At 33.6% G+C, this 20,314-nt stretch overlaps 2 protein-coding genes across 3 annotated transcripts in view; one reads left to right on the forward strand and one right to left on the reverse strand.

Annotated features, from left to right (window-relative positions):
* The window catches only part of Hk (potassium voltage-gated channel subfamily A regulatory beta subunit hyperkinetic), a 398,149-nt gene extending 386,548 nt beyond the window's left edge, over positions 1-11,601 (forward strand). For both annotated transcript variants that reach the window (XM_072534383.1, XM_072534384.1), the window contains one exon: positions 10,070-11,601. The gene's annotated coding sequence lies outside the window, so the exon portion shown is untranslated. The remainder of the gene's footprint in view (positions 1-10,069) is intronic.
* A 5,940-nt stretch (positions 11,602-17,541) lies between these two features.
* On the reverse strand, positions 17,542-20,202 carry LOC140444243 (uncharacterized). Its single transcript, XM_072535989.1, has 2 exons — positions 19,931-20,202; positions 17,542-18,905 (listed from the first exon to the last, which is right to left on the reverse strand). Exons 1-2 carry the CDS (start codon positions 20,034-20,036, stop codon positions 17,542-17,544), a joined length of 1,470 nt encoding a protein of 489 aa, XP_072392090.1. The 5' UTR covers positions 20,037-20,202.
* Between the last annotated feature and the right edge of the window lie 112 nt (positions 20,203-20,314).

Consider the following 20,314-nt stretch of genomic DNA (forward strand, 5'->3'; position numbering starts at 1 on the left):
GCTCTTCTGCATTTTAGGACCCCTCTGTGTAACAGGTAAAACTTTGCAGTCTAGATCGAGTGTTTTCTCGTCCTATCCCACTCGGGGGCAAATTTCTACTTGAAAAAGTACTTAAGGCCTCTATTTGGGTACCATATGGTCAGAAATCATCATCCATTCGGTATCCTTGATTTCATTTATGTTACTAGGTCCTTAAGTTGTTGCCGAGAGGAGGCATTTGGGCCTGTAGGACCCATCGCCGGCTCTTCGGGCTTTTTCCTATCCCTGGAATTGGATCGGGTATTTACCATCTTTGGTTTGTCGCTGGTAGAAAGGTTAAATATCACCGCTGTTATAAATAACAGTTCCAGTGACAAATATCTGTTATAGGTAACGGTTCCAAGGAACAGTTACAAAGTAACAGAGCAAAAATGGAAAACAGATAGGTAAAAATGATCTAAGTATTCCTTGACCTACGGAAGGAATAACTTAGTAAACAAGTAAATTAAATGGTATAAAAATATAATGCAAAGAAAAATGTTTTTAAGTGTTTCTTGACTTACGGAAGAAACAACTTAGGACAGAAATATAGATAAATGATATATGTAAATGTGAGAGTAAAATATGGAAATATTTCTAAGTGTTTCTTGACTTACGGAAGAAACGACTTGGAAAAATAAAATACTCAAAATATAAAACGAGAAATGCAAAAATGAAACAGATTATAGAAATATGTCTAAGTGTTTCTTGACTTACGGAAGAAACAACTTAGAACAGAAAATAAACAAGAGAATCAAATATATTAAAATAAATGCACAAATATTTATAAGTGTTTCTTGACTTACGGAAGAAACGACTTATAATAGAAAATAAGAAAAATCAAATATAGAAAAGATGTGAAAATATTGCTAAGTGTTTCTTGACTTACGGAAGAAACAGCTTAGCAAAATATGGAAAAATGAAATAGACAAATATATAAGTATTTTCTTAACTTACGGAAGAAAATATCTTAGATAAAATATCAGAAATAATAATGCGATATGAAAATATTTCTAAGGGTTCTTTTGACTTACCGGAAAAGAACGACTTGGACACACAATAAAATAACAAGTCAGATATCAGAGAAATACTTCTAAGAGCTCTTTGACTTACCGAAAAGAACTACTTAGATACAAAGTACAAAATCAAATATATAAAATAGAAAAGGCAAGATAAATATTCCTAAGTGTTCTTAACTTACGGAAAAACAGCTTAGATACAAATACAAGAAAATAAACAATCAAAAATAATCAAATAAAATAGCAAACAATCAGTACATGAACAAATATGTAATATTCTAACCTGACAAGGTCTGGATATACAATAATGCTAAAATAGAAAGGTATACAGGAAATCAGAAATAAAACAATAACTTAGTTGGAACAATAATAGCACCGACTAGGTCTACAGTAGAAGAGGCAAGCTCGACTGACCGATAAGAGAAAATCTACCTGCTTTTATGTAAAACAAATCCTTTGTTTTACGTAGCAAAAGTGGAATTTCCCTGCATCGAGTCAATTAGAAATTTGGATTTGGCCAAACTTGGAATTCCCAAGTATTTTTACCAATATCCAAATTTGATGCGTCCGGCACGGCTGTCAGCTCCTGGCTGACACGCCTCCGGAGGACAAAGTAACCATATCTCACTCATGTCTCCCTTTCATAATTATGTGCATTGGAGGGAGGTCTATTAAGGCCTTCATAGCGGCCGTTTGTGTACCCATCAAAATCTCTGTGATTCCAAGACTTTTTCGCTATTCCCTTTCCCACCATACCACTGATGCATATGTAAATATTGATTTTACTACCATCTCATAAATTCAAGGTGACGTGTCTGTTAAACCCCACATATTCCCATGAGCGCATCTGGCTATCATTAACGTAGTTACCGCTCCCTTGGTTATTCGTTTAATCTGCTGACTTGAAGTAAGTTTGAAGTATATTATTATCCTATGATACTTTACTTGATTCACTATATTAACAGGTTAAGTGCCATGAGAGGCCAACACGGATTCACGCGCTAGATCGTCAGAAAATGCTATGTAGCTCAACAGCGGCTTCTCGAACTCATTTAAAATACACGGGGACATTTAGAGCCCGGCCAGATGGTCCAGAAAGCATACTTGGCCTGTGCTTCTGAGATGTCAACGAGGACTCACGTGGCTCATAATATTTATAAGTAACAATTGCGTAATTATATATTTTTTGTTATATATTCATAATAAGAACACATTTTAGGCAAAATAAGTTTATTTTCATAAAACAAAACGTAATAACATTGTATCAAAATTTTATCTAAAGTACTAATTTAATTTTTTGTCACGGAATTTATGACAAAAAACAGCCAAGGAGGCAATAGAATTTTTTACAACCATCACATGTCAATGGGAGGAACAAGGAATTCGGAATCCTGGAAAATACTGAAATCTTTAAGGAAGAATAACAACGAAAAGGTCCAAATACAATACATATCAGAAAAAGAGTGGGAAGACTACTATAAAGAACTACTCACAGAAAACCGCCCAGATTTCATAGAGACAGACACAGAAGAGGAACAACAACAAAATCAAAATGAAGAATCAGGGGGACCAGGAGGAATCGTTAATGAACTAATTAAGTACGGAATGGACAAACTACACAGAATTATACACGAAATGTTCAGTAACGCTATAAACCTGAACGAAATACCAGAAGAATGGTTCAAAGCATATATAACCTCGATACATAAAAAGGGAGATAAGAAGAAATGCGGGAACTACAGAGGCATTAATGTGATAGCATGCATGTGCAGGTTATATGGAAAAATGCTGAAAGAAAAACTGGAAAAATCTATCTCAAATAAAATCGGAAAAGATCAGGCGGGGTTCACGGCAGGAAGATCTTGCATAGACCACATTTATACACTCCAACAATTAGTTGAAAAGAAAATGGCAAAAAATAGACCAGTACACATGGAATTCATAGATTTAAAAAAGGCGGTCCCCAGAAAACAACTATGGAACACGATGAAGGAAATCGGAATAACTCAGAGGTTAATAGAAGCCGTAAAACGCCTTTACAACAACAACAAAGTAAGAGTTAAAACCGGCAATAAATACTCCAACGAATTTAAGACCACAAAACGCTTATTGCAGGGATGCTCTACATCTCCGGCACTGTTCAAGATTTCAAGATATCCCTCGAACAAATATTAAAACCATGGAAAAGAAAATGTGAAGGGATGGGAATACCAATCCGGGACAACTTCTTGTACACATTAAGCTTTGCAGATGACCAAGTTGTAACGGCTCAAGATGAAGAAGATTTGTGCTATATGCTCCGAAAATTAGAAAAGGAATACACAAAAAATGGACTGGAAATAAATCTAGAAAAGACCGAATATTTAACAACAGAGCAAGAACCAGCGAGAAACTTCGAAATGGACGATAATAAGGAAATTAACGGCACTGACAAATTCAAATATTTAGGATTCATACTCTCAAAAAATGGAACCACCGAGCAAGAGATAACCAGCAGATTAGCACAGACAAGAACATGTATTAAACAAATGAACGGGGTACTGTGGGATAGACGGCTTACCAGAAATACAAAGAAGAGAATTTAGAACACCTTGGTACGCAGTATAATGACCTATGGAGCAGAGAATTGGGTAATAAATAAACGAAACAGGCCCAAAATCACAGCAACTGAAATGGAGTTCATGCGAAAAAGCTGCAGAGTTACAAAAATGGATCGCATCAGAAATGAGGAGATAAAACGAAGAATGGCAATAGAACAAGACATACTCAGCTACATCGAAGAAAAACGTTTAATTTGGTATAGACATGTGAGAAGACCAGATCATACAAGGGGGATAGCAAAGATTTCGGATTTGAGCCCAATAGGAAGGAGGAAAAGAGGTAGACCCCGAACATCATGGAGGGATGAAGTGGACGAGGCCATGGAAAGACGAGAACTTAGAGATAGAGAACGGCAGAACAGAAAGGACTGGAGACGTTGGCTGAAAGAAGGAAGGCGGCGACATAGGTGAGTTTGTGACTATTTTCCATAATGATTGGTGTGACAATAAAATCTCCCAATAGGCCCCAAATTACCTCTGCCTTGAATTTGGTATCGTCATGCTTTTATTAGCAATGCTTTGATGCCCGACATCAGATGAGCTCCATCGATAATTTTATGTACCGTTTTATTCCTTTACATAATGGCGAATTATATCTTGCGGTTTGCACGTAGCGTACCAATCATATAAGTTTTCGGTGTAGGAGTTCATGTGCAAGTGTGACAGAACTGTAGTAGTCATCAATCGCAAGTGTTCGTCCTTTGTCAAGCAGTTCATCCATAAGTTTTATCACTACATTTGTTGGTACGTTGCTACCTTCAGCATGTTTTTTTCTACAATATGCATTAAAATCGTAGGTATAACCACCTTTCAGATAAAGTTTGAATAATTTTATCCCAAATTTGTGCCTCTTGTCTGCAATATACTGCTTGAATTTTAGTCGCCCTTGAAAAGGCACTAAAGTTTCGTCAATGCACACGTTTTTCATTAAAACGATGGCAGCCTTGAATTTATCATTTAGTCTGCTAACCAAGAGAACGATCTTCAGCAAACGGTCATCTATTGTTACTGAATTATCGTTGAAATGCAGCGTTTTCCATAATAACTGGAAGCGATTCCTTGACATTACTTTTTTGATATTATTCATATAAAGATCATTCTTTGACCAATACAAATGAAAAGATGGAAAATGACATAATTCCATCCATATAACTGGAACCAGGAATCGTTTTAATTCAGCGACATCAGTGTTGTGCCACGCAGTAGTACCTGGGCTTTTTTTCTGATTTTTTTCCTGACATTGCAGGGCATACCGATTTGTTTTTTTGGCCTAAAAATAAAAAAAAATCGAAATCAGTTGAACAAAATAAATTAGATATTTACCATCATGGATAAAAGACCATCGTCTACAAAATATTCGTAGAATTGAAAGGGCGATTTGTTGTGGAAGTTTTCGTATACTTGTGTACGAAAACCTGCAGAATTATAGTCCTCAAATGTAAATTTTTGTAAATGTTTGCCCCTGTTGACCGGCCTACACACAATAGAATAAAATTTCCTATTCGGAGACTTCAGAATGTTGGGCAATGACAAATTCTATAGCAGCATCAACATGTTTTCTGAAATTAGTATATTCTTTTTCTTTACTGGTGGACGCTGATACATGTATGCATAACGGTATGGTATTTCCGGCCACAGGTTTCCTTTTTTTATTCTGTTATTGAGTACTCTATGTATTTTCACTGTCACTAGAATTAGTTGGTTGGTACTCGTCCGAAAGATACCTGTCGTCAAACTCATCCCATTCTTTATCTGACAGAATTTCTTGCCAATATTTTTCAAGTTTTTCTTCCTCTTTCTGGTACGACTGCATTGTACCGCCCTAAGCCACGGCGATGGCGCCTTCGCTTGTTAGATTTGCCGACATGTTATCAACAGGAATAGACAAGTCAAGGCGTGGTGACACGTTGGACTCTCATAGGCATTTTGTGATAAAAATCTTGCTGGTGGTCGCGAAAATCCAACGTGGAATCACATTTTGAAAAATGAAATTGTAACCAAAATTCGCATTTTAGAAGTATTAGATTTTGATTTGAAAGTTAAAGGAAGTAATAGAAATACTTGTGATCAGCCAATGAAGACATTAAAATTTCCAATATGGTGGTACTTAACCTGCTAAGATTTATACCACTTAGGCTTAGAATCCAATAACTCTAAATTCACCTTTTGATAAATTATATATATATATATATATATATATATATATATATATGATTTTAGACTTCTGGAGGCTTAGTATGTGATATCCTGATGTAGTATGGTGTTAGTGTGGTTCTTTGTTAGTCGCGGAAAAACTATACTTAAAAAAATGCTCGAAGGTAATATTGAAAAAATGAGTCCATAAATTTTAATATATTGTCAAGTACACTTTGTATACAGATACCCTTTAACATATTTTGAAGGAAAAAACTGCATATTTGAAGAACTCAGTTCTTAACAAATTTGAACTGTAACTGAGCAAATAGGTTTTGTTTGAATTTTCAAATTACGAAAACGTAATATTCTTTGTAATCTATCGTTAACATACTTATACTTAAAATTTAACCTGTTGCTTCTATTTTAGACAGGATCCAATATTCAATGTATTGAATAACGTTTACTGATATTTTTATAGAGTTTCCTAGAATAAAATATTATTACATATTAGGCAAGTTTTGTTTTAACATATTTAGACTTCATACCCTGAACTTAAACCAAATTATTATATGAATACTACTACTGAAAATGTTAAGTATTAAATGGACTCATTTTTTGTGTTGCGTATTTATGCCGAAATATTTAACATTTGTTTGCCACAACTTGTTTAAAATAAAACAATTTGAGGTTATGTTAACTACAATTGAGGTTAAACAGGAAATATTAAATTTGGTTGAAGTCTAATTTACCTTTTTATTTATTTGGTATTAGAATTGTTTATTAAAGTTATATAGTACACAACTTAAAGTTAACTTACTCATCTTAGCCTTACCTAACCTAAAAATATACAATAATTGATCAAAACCAACTTAAACCTGCTTAAAAAATGAATAAAGCAATTAATAATAATTAACAAACTTCATGTCAAATTGAATAGAAAAGCAACTGGAGCAGACCAAATAAACATGAAATTTCTAAGACATAGACGTCTCTTGCTAACTTACGGTGGTATGTCACAATGTTAAAATTTATATACTTTTAGATACATTTATCGTCACTATTTCAAAAGAAATCTACAACTTATGCTTCTGTATGTGAACTATAAACTTTCTATTTTAATGATATCTTCTTAAAATTTCGAAAGAAAGCAGTAAATTTTTCATAACTGTACTTAAATGAATCTATGTCATAACTTACATGGTAACCTGCCTAAAATTTGGAATTGTGTAATAATTTTTTAACTTAGGTACAAAATAACTACTTTAAATGATTAACTATCCAAAAACTTTATTTAAAGCAAACGTTCATTATCCATAGGTACTGTCGTAATTTTTAAATTAACTATATCTTAAGATAAAATTACAATTAAAATCTGCAAACTAGGGATATTATTACATATAGAGAGATTAGTTTTGTTTAAGTAAAATTTTGTTTATATTACATTAGCTTTTCCTATTCGCATAATTTTCTACACAAAAAAAATGAAGAAAATGTGAAGAACAACACTCAAAATCAAAACAGCAACTGTACCTCAAAGGTAAATAAACAACAACACGATACAAAAATTATGTCGAATGATTCAATCATCATCATCATCATTCTGGCTTTACAACCCTGTGTGGGTCCTAGCCTCCTCAAGAATTTCTCTTCAGTCGTCCCTATAGATCGCCTTTCTTCGCCAAGCACGTATTCTTTTCTTCTCTGACCAATGGGTCTATCAAGGAGCGAACTTACAAAGTTCAGTTGGTTCAGGAGTTAAATGAAGATGATACCGATAGAAGCTAAGAATTCTGTGAAATGATGATGGGCAGAATGAACGCAGATTTGCAGTTCATAAACAAAATAGTTTTTTTCTGATGAAGCGACGTTTCATTTAAACGGAACGGTTAACAAACTCAGAGAAAATCCTCACTGGGTGTGTGAGACTCACGCAATATCCTAAAAAAATTAACATTTGGGCTGGTATCATTAACAATAAGATTATTGGACCATATTTTTTTAAGGGCACAGTTGATGGTGAGGTTTATCTAGATTTTTTGATTAACTTTTTAGTGCCTACATTACGAAGATTTATTCCTGATGTAAATCATCCAAATGAGATAGATCGATCCATTTAATACCAACAAGACAGACATTTTGCACGTATAGTTAGATATTATTTAAACGAGGTTTTTCCCAATAGGTGGATTGGAAGACGTAAAACGATCGAATGGCCGGCTAGATCCCCGATTTGACTCCTCTCGATTACTTCTTATGGGGTTATTTAAAATCTAAAGTATATTTTAATAGACCAAACAGTATTACTGATTTAAAAGTTAGGATAATAAAAAAAAATAGAAATTAACAAAATAACCCCCGAGGTCGTATAAAATGTGCGAGAATTCCAAAATCGCGTAGAAAATATTTTATACGCTGCATTTAGAAGCGTAATTCCTCTGTGGTTAGAGCATTCAAAGATATCTCCTTTTTTGTAAATGGTGTAAAGTATTCCAATATTCCAATCATTGGGGAGGGATTTCTGTGTCCATATTTCTTTTATAAGCTTTTGTAATGCCATAATGGTATCATGGCCACCTTCTTTATATAGTTCAGCTGAGAGATCATATATTTCGGGCGATTTGTTTCTGGCTAGTTTTTTAACTGCATCTTTAACTTCAAGAATCGTTGGTGGTCCCTCTTTTCTCTCGTCTGCTCCCCTTACCTCATCTCTTTCGTCTTCCAGGTTTTCTTCTTCTTCCTCCTTATTAAGTGCCTGGTTAAAGTATTCCACCCATCTACTCAATATATATTTCCTTGTTGTTAATAGGTCTTCATTCTGACTTTTGAATTGTCTTGTGGTTGCCTTGAATTTTTTTCTGTTGATGTTAACTTTTTTATAGAATGCTCTGAATTCTTTCTCTCTGTTAAGGTTTTCTATATATTTAAGTTCCGTATTTAGGTGGTTTCGTTTTCTTCTTTTGTGTGTATCCTCTTTTCTTCTCTTCTCTTTGTCTGGTAATTATTTACAGTTGTTCTAGTTCATCGGATGAACATCATTCTGTAGGTTTCATTTTTTCTTAACTGTTACATTCTTGCATTCATCGTCAAACCAATGATTTTTACGGGCACATATTTCTGTTCCCATTTCATCTTTCGCTGCTGCTTTAATATCTTCCTTTATTCTAGCCCAGTAGGAGTCTATATTTGCATCTATGTTTGCGCCTCTATAACTTTTGCAGTTTATTACGTCTGTTCCATGCCTTGAATCTATTAAGATGTGATCAATCTGACTCGTTGTTATTCCATCAGGAGAGGTCCAGGTTACCTTGTATATGTTCTTGTGTTCAAAATAGGTACTAGCAACTGCCATATTGAGTGCTGTTGCTAAGTTTATCACTCGTAATCCATTATCGCTACTGATGTTGTGTAGGCTATGCTTTCTTATAGTGGGCATGAAAACTCGCTCTCGTTCTATTCTTGCATTCATGTCACCTAATACAATATTAATGCCATTTCCGGGACATCCCCTGTAGGCTTGCTCTAGGTCTTCGAAGAACTGTTCTTTTAGAATGATACAATCATTCAAATTGGATAATTATAAGTTGTGAAACTTCAACTAATACCTAATATCAACTTAGATGGAAGAATACTGCCGATTGAGATCGAACTATACCGATCGTAAGTCCCAGTACTTGGAATCGCTGGCAACAATATCGCTGTCCAGAGAATTAAATTTTGGGAAAATTAAAATATTAGAATATTATGCACGTGCTGCCATCTATTCAAAAAACTGATACAGGTTAGTTTATTTGAATGCCACTCATTTTAACTGCGGCGTGAACATACCTCCTTAAGAATGCTACACCTGATAATTTAATATTGGTTGAAAGCTAAAATACTTTAAACGTGACAAACTACATAAGTTATATCTGTTTAAAAAAAGTGACCGTAACTATTAAATGAAATCTATAAAATTTGCTCCAAAAATAATGACAATGACTAAAAATTTTTTGTTTTTCAATATAACCTTGGATGGGTCTTTGCCTGTCTGTCACATATTTAAGAAGAATTCATATTAAAAGATATTTTTTAAATTTTTCTCTTTTTATCATATAAGAGATATTTTATTTGCACGTATAAAAGTAAATATAAAGGATCACTTTTCAAAATTTTTGAATTTAATTAGCTTGACATAGTACAGGAAATTCCAATGTTTAATAACCTGTTTAATTGACATTTATACGTAAATTTTACACGCAGGTACTTTGCTTCCAAAAACCCATATAAATTGTAATCTACAGTGTGTTATTTTTACAGTGGCAACCAGGGAGGCACCAGCACAGCGGGCAGCCCGAAAGGCGACGAATTAAGCAACGCGGACACGGACACTAAGGACAGCCAAAAACTACCCTTCTGCGAAATTCAGTGACAAAAGGCTACCGAGTTTGTAAAAACTCGTAAAAGTAAAACGCCTGACGAAAAACCTGTTAAGGAAAAAGTTAGATGGTCGTACAGTCCTGACGAGGGCCCGAAATGTACCACCGAAACGTTCGTCAGCAAGAAAAAGGAGAAAAAGACAGCTTCTAGTCCAGTGCCGGTATGAAAACAAACAAATTTCGTGGAAGAGGTGCTCATTTAATAAAAAGTTTAAAGTCACTTTAACCGCAGCGTTACTTAACGTTTGAGGTTGCTTGTTGCGTCACGAGTAGGAAGAGAAATTTGTCGATTTTAAGGTTTTAAGAGACTTGAATTGGTTTCTTCAAACAAATTAATATGGGCTTAACTAAGTCTTTAATAAATTTTTTATCTAATAACTAACTCTCTTTATTAAATCGTTATAAAAAAATTTGAATTATTTTGTTTAAAACTTCCTGTAGGAAAATATTTACTTTTCCAAAACCTAAAAACTGTAAAGCTTAGATTCGTAGTTATCTAAGTGTCTTGATATTATTAGATCTACATATTTAATATTCTTGACACAGGAAAGTTCGGGTAATAGAAATATATCAAATTACAGATGACAGTTTTCAATCGATTTGTCTTGTGTTTCTTGAATGATATAATCGTCACCATCAGTTTGTAACGATGCGCTGGACGTTCAACAGTTCGAACCGTGGGATTGTCGATAATCGCGCACCCATTTCCACGACGACACGACGAGGTGGGATCCGGAGCGGCTATTTAAGGCGAGCAACTGGCGGAATTAGATGAGTCTTGTGGCTAACGCTCTAGGCTCCCTGGCTCGCTGGTGTATTGAATCTGCAAGCCGACTCGGACAGAGAGACTTCCGTACTGAGGATTATACTCTGTCCTCAATCAAGCAGAACCCGTGGGTATCGTGCATTGAACGTTACCGTATACCGTGGATCTGCACAATTCTCAAGTATTATAAGTACTTGATCTATATAATTTTTGCAAAGAAAATATAAAAAATATTCAAGTATTTTTGATAATGGCAGAAGAAATAGATGCTGAACGCGAATCAACTACATCCACTGCTTATACTTTACCTGGTACGCGATCATATCACCACTTCATCCCGTTGTCGGATTCAGTGGTAGCATGTAAAAGCACAAGCTTTGAAAAAGAGATCGATATTAGATTTGATTTATTAAAAAGCAAAAAATACAAATGGAAACAGTGTTCATACGTATCATTTGTCATGAAGGATGAATGTTACATAGGATATATTGATAAACTTTCTGAAGAAAATATGGAAGCTGGAATATCAATTTTACCAGAAATCAAACCGAATGTTTATGCGTGGCAAGCTATAAATCTACAACTGACAGTTCCTTATAATTATATTCTAAATGATGTAACTGTGTGCGAACATAAAAATCACCTTCAAGTAAAATTAGGCCCGACCAAATGTAACTTTGGTCTTTTGGACGTTTTATAAAACAGAAAAATGACAAATAAAGTATTATTATATTACAATAAAGTAATATTATATCACAATTATAACAGCTTTGGTGATTTATTTAATTATGATAATATATATATATAAGCATAATATATATACATATATATATATATATATATATATATATATATATATATATGTACACACACACCCTTGTGTATATAGACGAACAAATATTATAATATGTATAATAATAAAATCCTAGCGCAAAAAAGTATTGATTACAGCGAGCAATTCTGCGTTTAATATTGTGTCGCCCCCTATAAAACGGTAAAATCGGTTGTAAATAAATTCAAAATAGTAATTTTTTGTGTAAAATTTTCCGTAGAATTCGAATTCGTTGTCAGAAAACGTCTAAAAGTTATTTGGAAGCTGAAAAACGAAGGAAAAGCGCTAAAGAAGGCAGGAAAATCGCGTTTTTGGACTTTTATAGGGCGCAGCGGCTTCAAACATATAAAAAGTATTTCTGAGACAACTTTTATTCGAAAATACTTGTATTAAGGCGTCCTTTGTGAAAATTTGAAAAAAAAAATAAAGAGGGTGTTTTTGAGATATGAATTTTTCAAAAAAAAGCGCTTTGTTTCGCATTTTGTGGCTTTACATGACGTCATAGGGCAATTCTGACACCGGGATTGTGTTCAGCGGGAAATTTTATATTGGAAAACATATAGTGGATATTTGTTTAAGCATATTTAGCTCGCTGTACTAAAAAAATCGGCGAAACACGAAAAAAAATTGATAAAAAGCGTGAAACTTCAATAGCGCGCCACGGCCGCCATTTTGAATATTGAGGTCTGAAAATTGGACAATCATGTTTTTTTGTCTAGTATAACATGTGTGTAAAATTTCAGCCAAATCGGAGAGGGTGACCCCACCGACTTGTGTCGATTATTGCTGGAATTACCCATATGTGAATTGAGAGTATCAGGTATTACCTTAATCAAAATGATCCTGAAATTTTGTAAAACAATTCTATGTTCATAATTTTTGTAACCTAGGGACTGATGACACTTTCCGTTAAATTATTTTTAATTGATAAAAAAATCTTTATTAGTCTTGTTGTAAATATTTTTATTTGCTTATACCACAGAGTAAAAAACTGTCAATCTGAAAATTAATTATATAATTATATCATATAAAATATAAATTACTTTTAAAAACTGATTCTGTCACGACACTGGAATAACTACGACATCTAACCTTCGTTATCGTTTTGCGGAGTAGTCACCATGACTTTTACCTCTTATTGATTTCGGTACATTCTTAAACATGTTTTTAAGGACAGTTTGAAGAAACTTGACAAGCTCGAAGTTTTAAAAACATCCAATACTTACTACTACTATACTGGTAGTATGCCATTTTATACTACATATTTATATTTCCATGGCAGTGTTGTTCGTATGACGGAATTTTAAATTTTCTTTAATGTTGTCTGTGTATTAAATGTCTATTAGAAATAAAACAAATCTACATAAATATACAAAAGAATGGGCAGTCTGAAATATGATGTCTTTATCCATTTTGTAAGTAACACCCTTTATGCCTTGGAGTTTATCTTTCAATACACATCAAGCTGACTATACTTATGTACCAGGGATCATTTACAATGTCCTTCAATACTTTATTCTAAAAATTTGAATCATTTTGATGTTACTCGCACTGGCACATCCCCAGAGCTGTATGTCATATGTCCATACGAGCTTTAGTACTTGCTTATATATCATAAGCTTATTATATATTGACAGCTCCGATTTTCTTCCGAGGAGCAAATACAGTGTTCTATATTTGATCAATTCTATTTTTTTCTTGTTGATGTATTCTTTCCATTTTAGCTTGACATCTAGATTCATGGTATGTAGTATCTACGGTATAGTAGTGCCATTTAATACTATTGGTGTTTTATTTCTTTTTTTGGTGGTAAAAGCTACATGTATTGATTAGTCTCATTGAGCTTGATACGCCATTTCTTGGTCCATGCATTAACCTCATTGAGTGCCTCTTGCAGTTTTAGTTTTGCTTTAATTTCATTAATAATATATTTGTATCCTCATCAAACGTAGCAGTTGTGATTATTTTTAATGCTGGTATATTATAGGTGGATAGCAGATAAAGTCATCATCAGTTGGCGCTACAGCCCTTCGTGAGCATTGGCCTGCTTTAAAACATTCTTCCATCCTTCCCTATCGAGTGTCTGTCTTCTTCAGCCCCTCACTCCAATCTCCCTCAGATCTTCCTGTACATCATCCAGATATCTGAGTTTAGGTCGCCCCTTCTTCTTCTTCCGACCGGCCTGTTTACCATAGTTATTTTAGTGGGATCACTCTCATCCATCCGCATAACCTGGCCCACCCACCTTAGGCTGTTTATTTTGATGGTCTTCACAATATCTGCATCACCAAAAAGTCTATAGAGTTCAAAGTTATATCGCCTTCTCCACGGACCCTGTTCGTTTACTCCGCCATATATGGTCCTCAATACTTTTCTTTCAAAGACTCGCAGTAACTCTTCATCTCGGGTCGTCATTGCCCATGTTTCCGATCCGTATGTGAGCACTGGGCGTATTATTGTTTTATAAAGTTTGCACTTTGTTGCTATTGACATACTTCTCGCTCTTAGTTGAGGGCCCAGGCCAAAATAACAGCGGTTAGCCACGCATATTCTTTTTTTTTATCTCGTTGGATGCGTTATTTTTGTAGTCTACCAGTGATCCTAAGTAGCAGAATTCTTCTACCATTTCTATCGTTTCGTGTTGCAGTCTAAGTTATTTTGTTGAATTCTTGATATGGTCGACATATATTTAGTTTTCTGGATGTTAATCAGAAGTCCGATGTTTTCTGCGGCATTTTTGATACGTGTGAAAGCCTCCACTGCTTCATTTTGTGTTCTTCAAATTATGACGATATCATCAGCAGATAAAGTAATGGACCTAAAACACTGCCTTGGGGTACTCCAGCACTTTTTGTGTTCTAGTTAGAGTAACAGTCTTAAATGACTATGTTCTTTAGGTAAAAGTTAATCCAGTTGGTATTCTAGCCCACCATGACATACTTTGTCAAAAGCCTGGGCAACATCCAGAAAAACTGCCGAACATACTTTTTTCTTGTAGGGCTTTTTTTATTTCATCAGTGATTCTGTGGGCCGGATCCAGTGTTGCGTGATTATTTTTAAACCACAATTTTTGTTCTATTATAGGTTTTAATCTTTTTAATAAAGATTTTTCAAACAATAGTAAGTTTGCTGTTACCTCATTTGATGGTTTCCCAGGTTTTGCAAACGTAAATAAAAGAAAAGGCTATCTCGCATTATTTTACCAGTTTTTCTTGCTTTAATGTTAAAAAATATCATATTTTACGAGAGCATATCGTACCGACCAGTAGTTTCGAGATATCCGTTTATCGCTGGAATTATTTTTGTTGCCGTGTCGATTGTAGCATTGTCTGCGTGAGATATCAGTCTCTCTGTCTCATTGAAAGATAGGTATTGAATCAAATTTTACAAAGTGTCTGTATGTCCACCTCTTTAACTTCCAACATTATCAATAGCAATAGAAAAAATTAAAAACTACAGCTATAGTCTGATCATAATAGATAGTACGACATCGGCTGATGTAATATAAAACATTTAAATAACAGTTTCATCAGCATAGCAAATGCTTATGTATTTTCAAGTACCTTTATAATAATTATGACCTCTATATTTGAACGTCTAAACATGCGTAACTCGATCAAAAACTATAAGTACACTATTCTTCGTTTTGTATAATTCTTAATCCTATAATATTTCAATCAACGGTATAATATTGTTCAACTATGCAACTATTTTGCAGCAATCTTTTCCGCCTGAGTTATTGGTGTCAAGAGGTTGAATAAACGGTTTAGAGATGGCACCAACTTAAAAAATCTTAAATTCTTATTCAGACTAATAATATTATATAAATATAATAGGAACAAACTCTTACAATATTAAAACCAACTAAAACCAATAACCCTAGTTTAAATTAGATAGTCTAGATTTGATTTGAAGGCATTAATTAAGACTTGTTAAAACCCAAATTTATGAAGGCAAGTTTGTTTCTAATAAGACATTAAGAACACTCGATCAATTTGTGTGAATATTTGTGATCTATTAAATTTTGTAACAACGATTTCTTTTCGTATACGTTTTCGTCAAACACCAATATAATAAATATTTGTATTAAGAAAGATTTTTATTATTAAGAACTTTTTATAATAATAAAAATACTTTGAAAGTGATTTTCAAGGGAGTGTATAAGAAACACCCGAATGTGTTAGTACTTAATTAAGTTATTTAAATAAAAATTGACGTGATTTTATTGTAAAAAGAGTGTCTCAAAATTCGAATTCTACGGTGGAGTTTTTAAATGCCGCTGGAAGGATTTATATGGTAAAACTTCCGCCATCTTTTTATAACTTGCCCAAGTTAGCTTGACATTTGAATTACAGGCGAACTGGTACTGTAAGCAATTGTTAACCTGTGGATGCGATGAAAGGAGTTTATAGACAATTACTTGAAATAAACCGTTTTGTTTAATGTAATTTTTAAGTACGAATGCATTGAGTTATATTGATAAATATATTTGAGAAACATTTACTTCAAAATCAAAAGAAAAGTGTTTGTTTCACAATCGGAATTATTCAAGTTAAAATAAGATTCATCAACTCTTAAAGAATGAAATAATGCTTGTATCGCCAAACAATGGGCATACTTGTAAATAATGTTTGGTAATAAGACATCTTGCGCAAGTTCAATTCAGAACTTTTAATAAATTCTTGAGCAACATTTATACCAAAGACATTGTCTGCCACTGAGACTCCATGTCTGTACCGTAGAGGTAAAGGGTAGTATATCCATTTAGTGAAGTTTTGAGATAATGGGAAAATAAGATGAGTTCCAGATAATTATTGCAACCATTCTTAATCTGAAGACATATGAAATTATGTATTTATATAATTGTAACGTTATATTTTAGTTAATCAATATTGTCCTACTGTGATAAAAAATTTGTTTATATATTACATAATATTGGGACTTAAGGTCTTTTGCCTCGGCATGTACCGGCAGATAAAACATTGCAAAAAATAGTAAGTGCCTACATAAATTCAAACAAAAACACAAAAAATGATAAAAAAACATTTATTCATCATCGCTATCATCAACTTTTTTTGTAGTAACAACTAAATTTCTATAGAACTCCTGAAACTGACTGGGGATCCATTGTAAAAGGATTAGTAAGTGATCCTTTTTCTTTTGTGTGATCCCTTTTGGTTTTTGATATCGTAGTGGTAACTGCTCTGGAAGATTGATCGCAGTTGCTGTTCTTCTAGCGACGTGTAATTCTTTGGGTCTAATTTCTTCAAAAGCCTCTTTATAAAAAATTATGGTCGGTGTGTCTTTTTTTACTTGGAATTGGACTACGTTTGAAATGAGGAAATTATTATTGTCGGCATTTTTCTTTTTACTGATGAATGGGGATTGAGATTGAGAGTAAAGTACTTCAAAATTTTTGAAGTCATCCTTGTCCATTTTAATCACCTGAGCACCTACGGAACTGATTAATTGCTGCCAATCCCAAGGCGTTACGATCTGCATTGTTGGCTGTTTTTTTACAGATCTTTCAATTATAGCGTGCACTTGGTCAGCTTCTAAATGAGTGTGTCCTCTCAGTAAATATTTATGGTTAACTACTTTTAAATTAGGGCAGTTGTTGAAAAGCCAAAAGTAGCTCATCATTACCATAACATTGCGGTTTTGACTAGGGCAATTATCTGACCAAATAACCAATTCTTCCACATCAATTTGTGATAGAACTGTCATAGCCCATTTAGTTAATGCCAAGGCAATTTCATGGCCACCCCTTCCATTCGGATTCGTCCCAGATAAGGCAATACGATTTATTTTCTGTGGCGTCGTATATCGTGAAATTTATAGTCCATAATTTCAGCTTGTAGAAACTTTGGTTATTTGTCAAACAGGGCGTAGGAAAGCATTTCTGCAAATCACACATTATAATTTTAGTTTTTCCAGCTGATTTTTTGCTTTCATTTTTATCGTTTGCTTTCATTTTGTATCGACTTTCTGCTTCTTGAAGATGTTGTTCATAATTTCGCCGTAATGTTATTGTTTCTTGCTCGGAACAGTTTTTTAATTGTAGCATAAACCGATCGCAACTATCACAAGTATCCACGGAAACCGATTTAAATGCTAAATTAAAATCATTATTGAAAATTTTTTTATACAGCCATAATTTAACAATTTCATTATTTGGAATGTGGTCTTCTTCACACTTTAAGGTATATAATTTGTACATTTTTTCACGGCTCAATTCTGGTCCTAGATATTTCTTGGCAGTTTTGGATCGAGAATAATGACTTTCGTAGCACGGAAACGACTTAATGTGCTCTCGTACTCGATCCAAAACCGCTTCTGGTGTTTTATTAATTGGTTCATGCCTTCCCCTATGGTCTTGTGCCACAAAGCCTCCCATATTGTCGTTTTTTAGAACGTTACGTACAACTGTTTCTGAAATATTTAGAGTGTTTAAAAAAAATTTTTTACATACGTCAATTTTTTTTACACCTCCATCTAACTTTATATCAAAATTATAAGAAATGCTGACTTCTCTCGGCCTTTTAGAATGGTTTTTAGGTCTACGACGTATTACACTCTTCGGAGTGATATGCGAGCGCACAAATTGACGCTTTAACTCCCAATTTTTTGTGTTACACCAATAATTCTCAAAAATTTGCTGTCTTACAGCTTCTGCTATTTTTTCTGAACATTTTAGTCGACAAGGAGGGCAAGGGGGCTTCATTGCTTTAGCTTTTACAATTTTACCTGATTTATTGATGTGTTCCTTTCCTCCTAATGTTGCCTCTACTCTTTTTGTTACTTTCCAAGTTTCTGGTTTCTTATGACGTCTTTTCTTTTTGATTTGGTTATTAGTTTCCGTTTCATTTTCAGTCAAGTTTTTGTCAAGTTGAACATCTTCATCATCATCTGCTTCCAATTCACCATTATTGTCTACCAAATAATTGCTACTGTAGCTATTGTTATTGCTGTCCATATTTTCTCCATCATCGTCTGTGTAATCGGGGTCTTTTACGCTATCATCATCGCTAACACATTCTTCAGTTAAATTAGACAAATAATTGCAATTTTGAGCACGGCTTGTTGAAGCTTGAGCAATATCAGAGGCGTTCGTCGATTCTGTAAATAAAAAAATTTATTTTTATTTAATCTTCTCTATCTGTCGAACTGTTAACAGTACACAGAATAATTTATTATATTAAATGGGAATAAAGCCACAATTTATTTTTAAATGAATTTATTTAAAAATAAATTGTGGCTTTATTTCCATTTAAAATAATAAATTACATAAGATACCACAAGAAAATAACTTCAGAACAATACACAGAATAAAGCAAAAAATGGATTAGAGGCATTGTTGTGTGATTCTCAAAAAAAGCAGCAAGTTCACTATTTTGCAGGTTGATGTTTTCTTAGAAAGATAATACAATACCAGTTACTACAAAAATACTACTTAAGGGGATGGGTACGAACTTTCGACTTCAATGATATTTAAATGGGATTCATTTTTTTTAGAATTCTGAGAAAACTAATAAGTATTTCTGAAAAATTTAAACTCAGTCCCTGAAAACTTCTATAATGTTTATTTTAATAAGTTACGGGGGTGAAAAACGAAGAGAAAATGTAGTGTGATTTTGAATTTGAAATATCTCATTCAAAACAAATTTTTATTCATTCTAAGGGACTTTCGGCCCTTTCATTTTGCGTTTAAATTTGTTAAAAATACTTATTAGTTTTCTCAGGATTCGAAATAAACGATAACATTTAAAATACATAGAAAATTTTGAAAGGCGTCAAAATTGTGCATTTTTGTTCCTTTCCCCTTACTGGTTATATTAATTTTGTATTAGTATTAGATTTTACAAATATTTGTTGAAGATTAAGAATTTCAATTACTTTAAAAAAGGAGCAATAAATGTACTTATGCATCTGAGAATTGGGCAGTGAATAAAACAACATAATATCTACCGGTCAGAACTCTTACAACAGCAATATTTTCAAATGCCCAAACTATAAAGACTCTAAAGAGCAAGAACAAGTAAACACCTACTATATAAAACGTGACAAACCAACATTTTTAGAACATGTTAACAATTTCCTAGTGTTATAAGATTATATAAAAATTAAAACTTAACCTCACTTACCGTCTACGGTCAAATTTTCAGCTTTTGCTTTTTCCACAATCGCACATATCCTCGATCCAACCATGTTTTTTAAATTTTCCAAAGTTTTAGAGTCTTTGGAATTCATTTTTGCTTTTATTTTTTGTAACTGTCAACTATCTATCAAGTAAAACGCTCTGTCAATCAAGGTGACTAACACTTGTCTGGAGATACTGCTGTTTACCGCGCGCGAAATAGCCTGCTCGATAAACAAATCCGACAGCGGATGGAGTTACTATGCTTTACCTCGTTCTCCAAAGGATATACTACTTTTTCTTATAAGAATATTTAGGCCACCAGTAATACTTCACATACCATCTTTTGCCACAAATAAGATTGGAACATTTTAAGCTTAGCCAAAGTATT

Source organism: Diabrotica undecimpunctata, chromosome 6, assembly GCF_040954645.1.
Source record: "Diabrotica undecimpunctata isolate CICGRU chromosome 6, icDiaUnde3, whole genome shotgun sequence".
Taxonomy (NCBI): Eukaryota; Metazoa; Arthropoda; class Insecta; order Coleoptera; family Chrysomelidae; genus Diabrotica; species Diabrotica undecimpunctata.

Excerpts from the sequence above, each read along its gene's own strand:
- LOC140444243 (XM_072535989.1), bottom strand. The coding sequence starts at position 20,036 with ATGAATTCCAAAGACTCTAAAACTTTGGAAAATTTAAAAAACATGGTT. Across the intron at positions 18,906-19,930 it reads TGAAAATTTGACCGTAGACG|AATCGACGAACGCCTCTGAT; the intron begins GTAAGTGAGGTT and ends TTTTATTTACAG.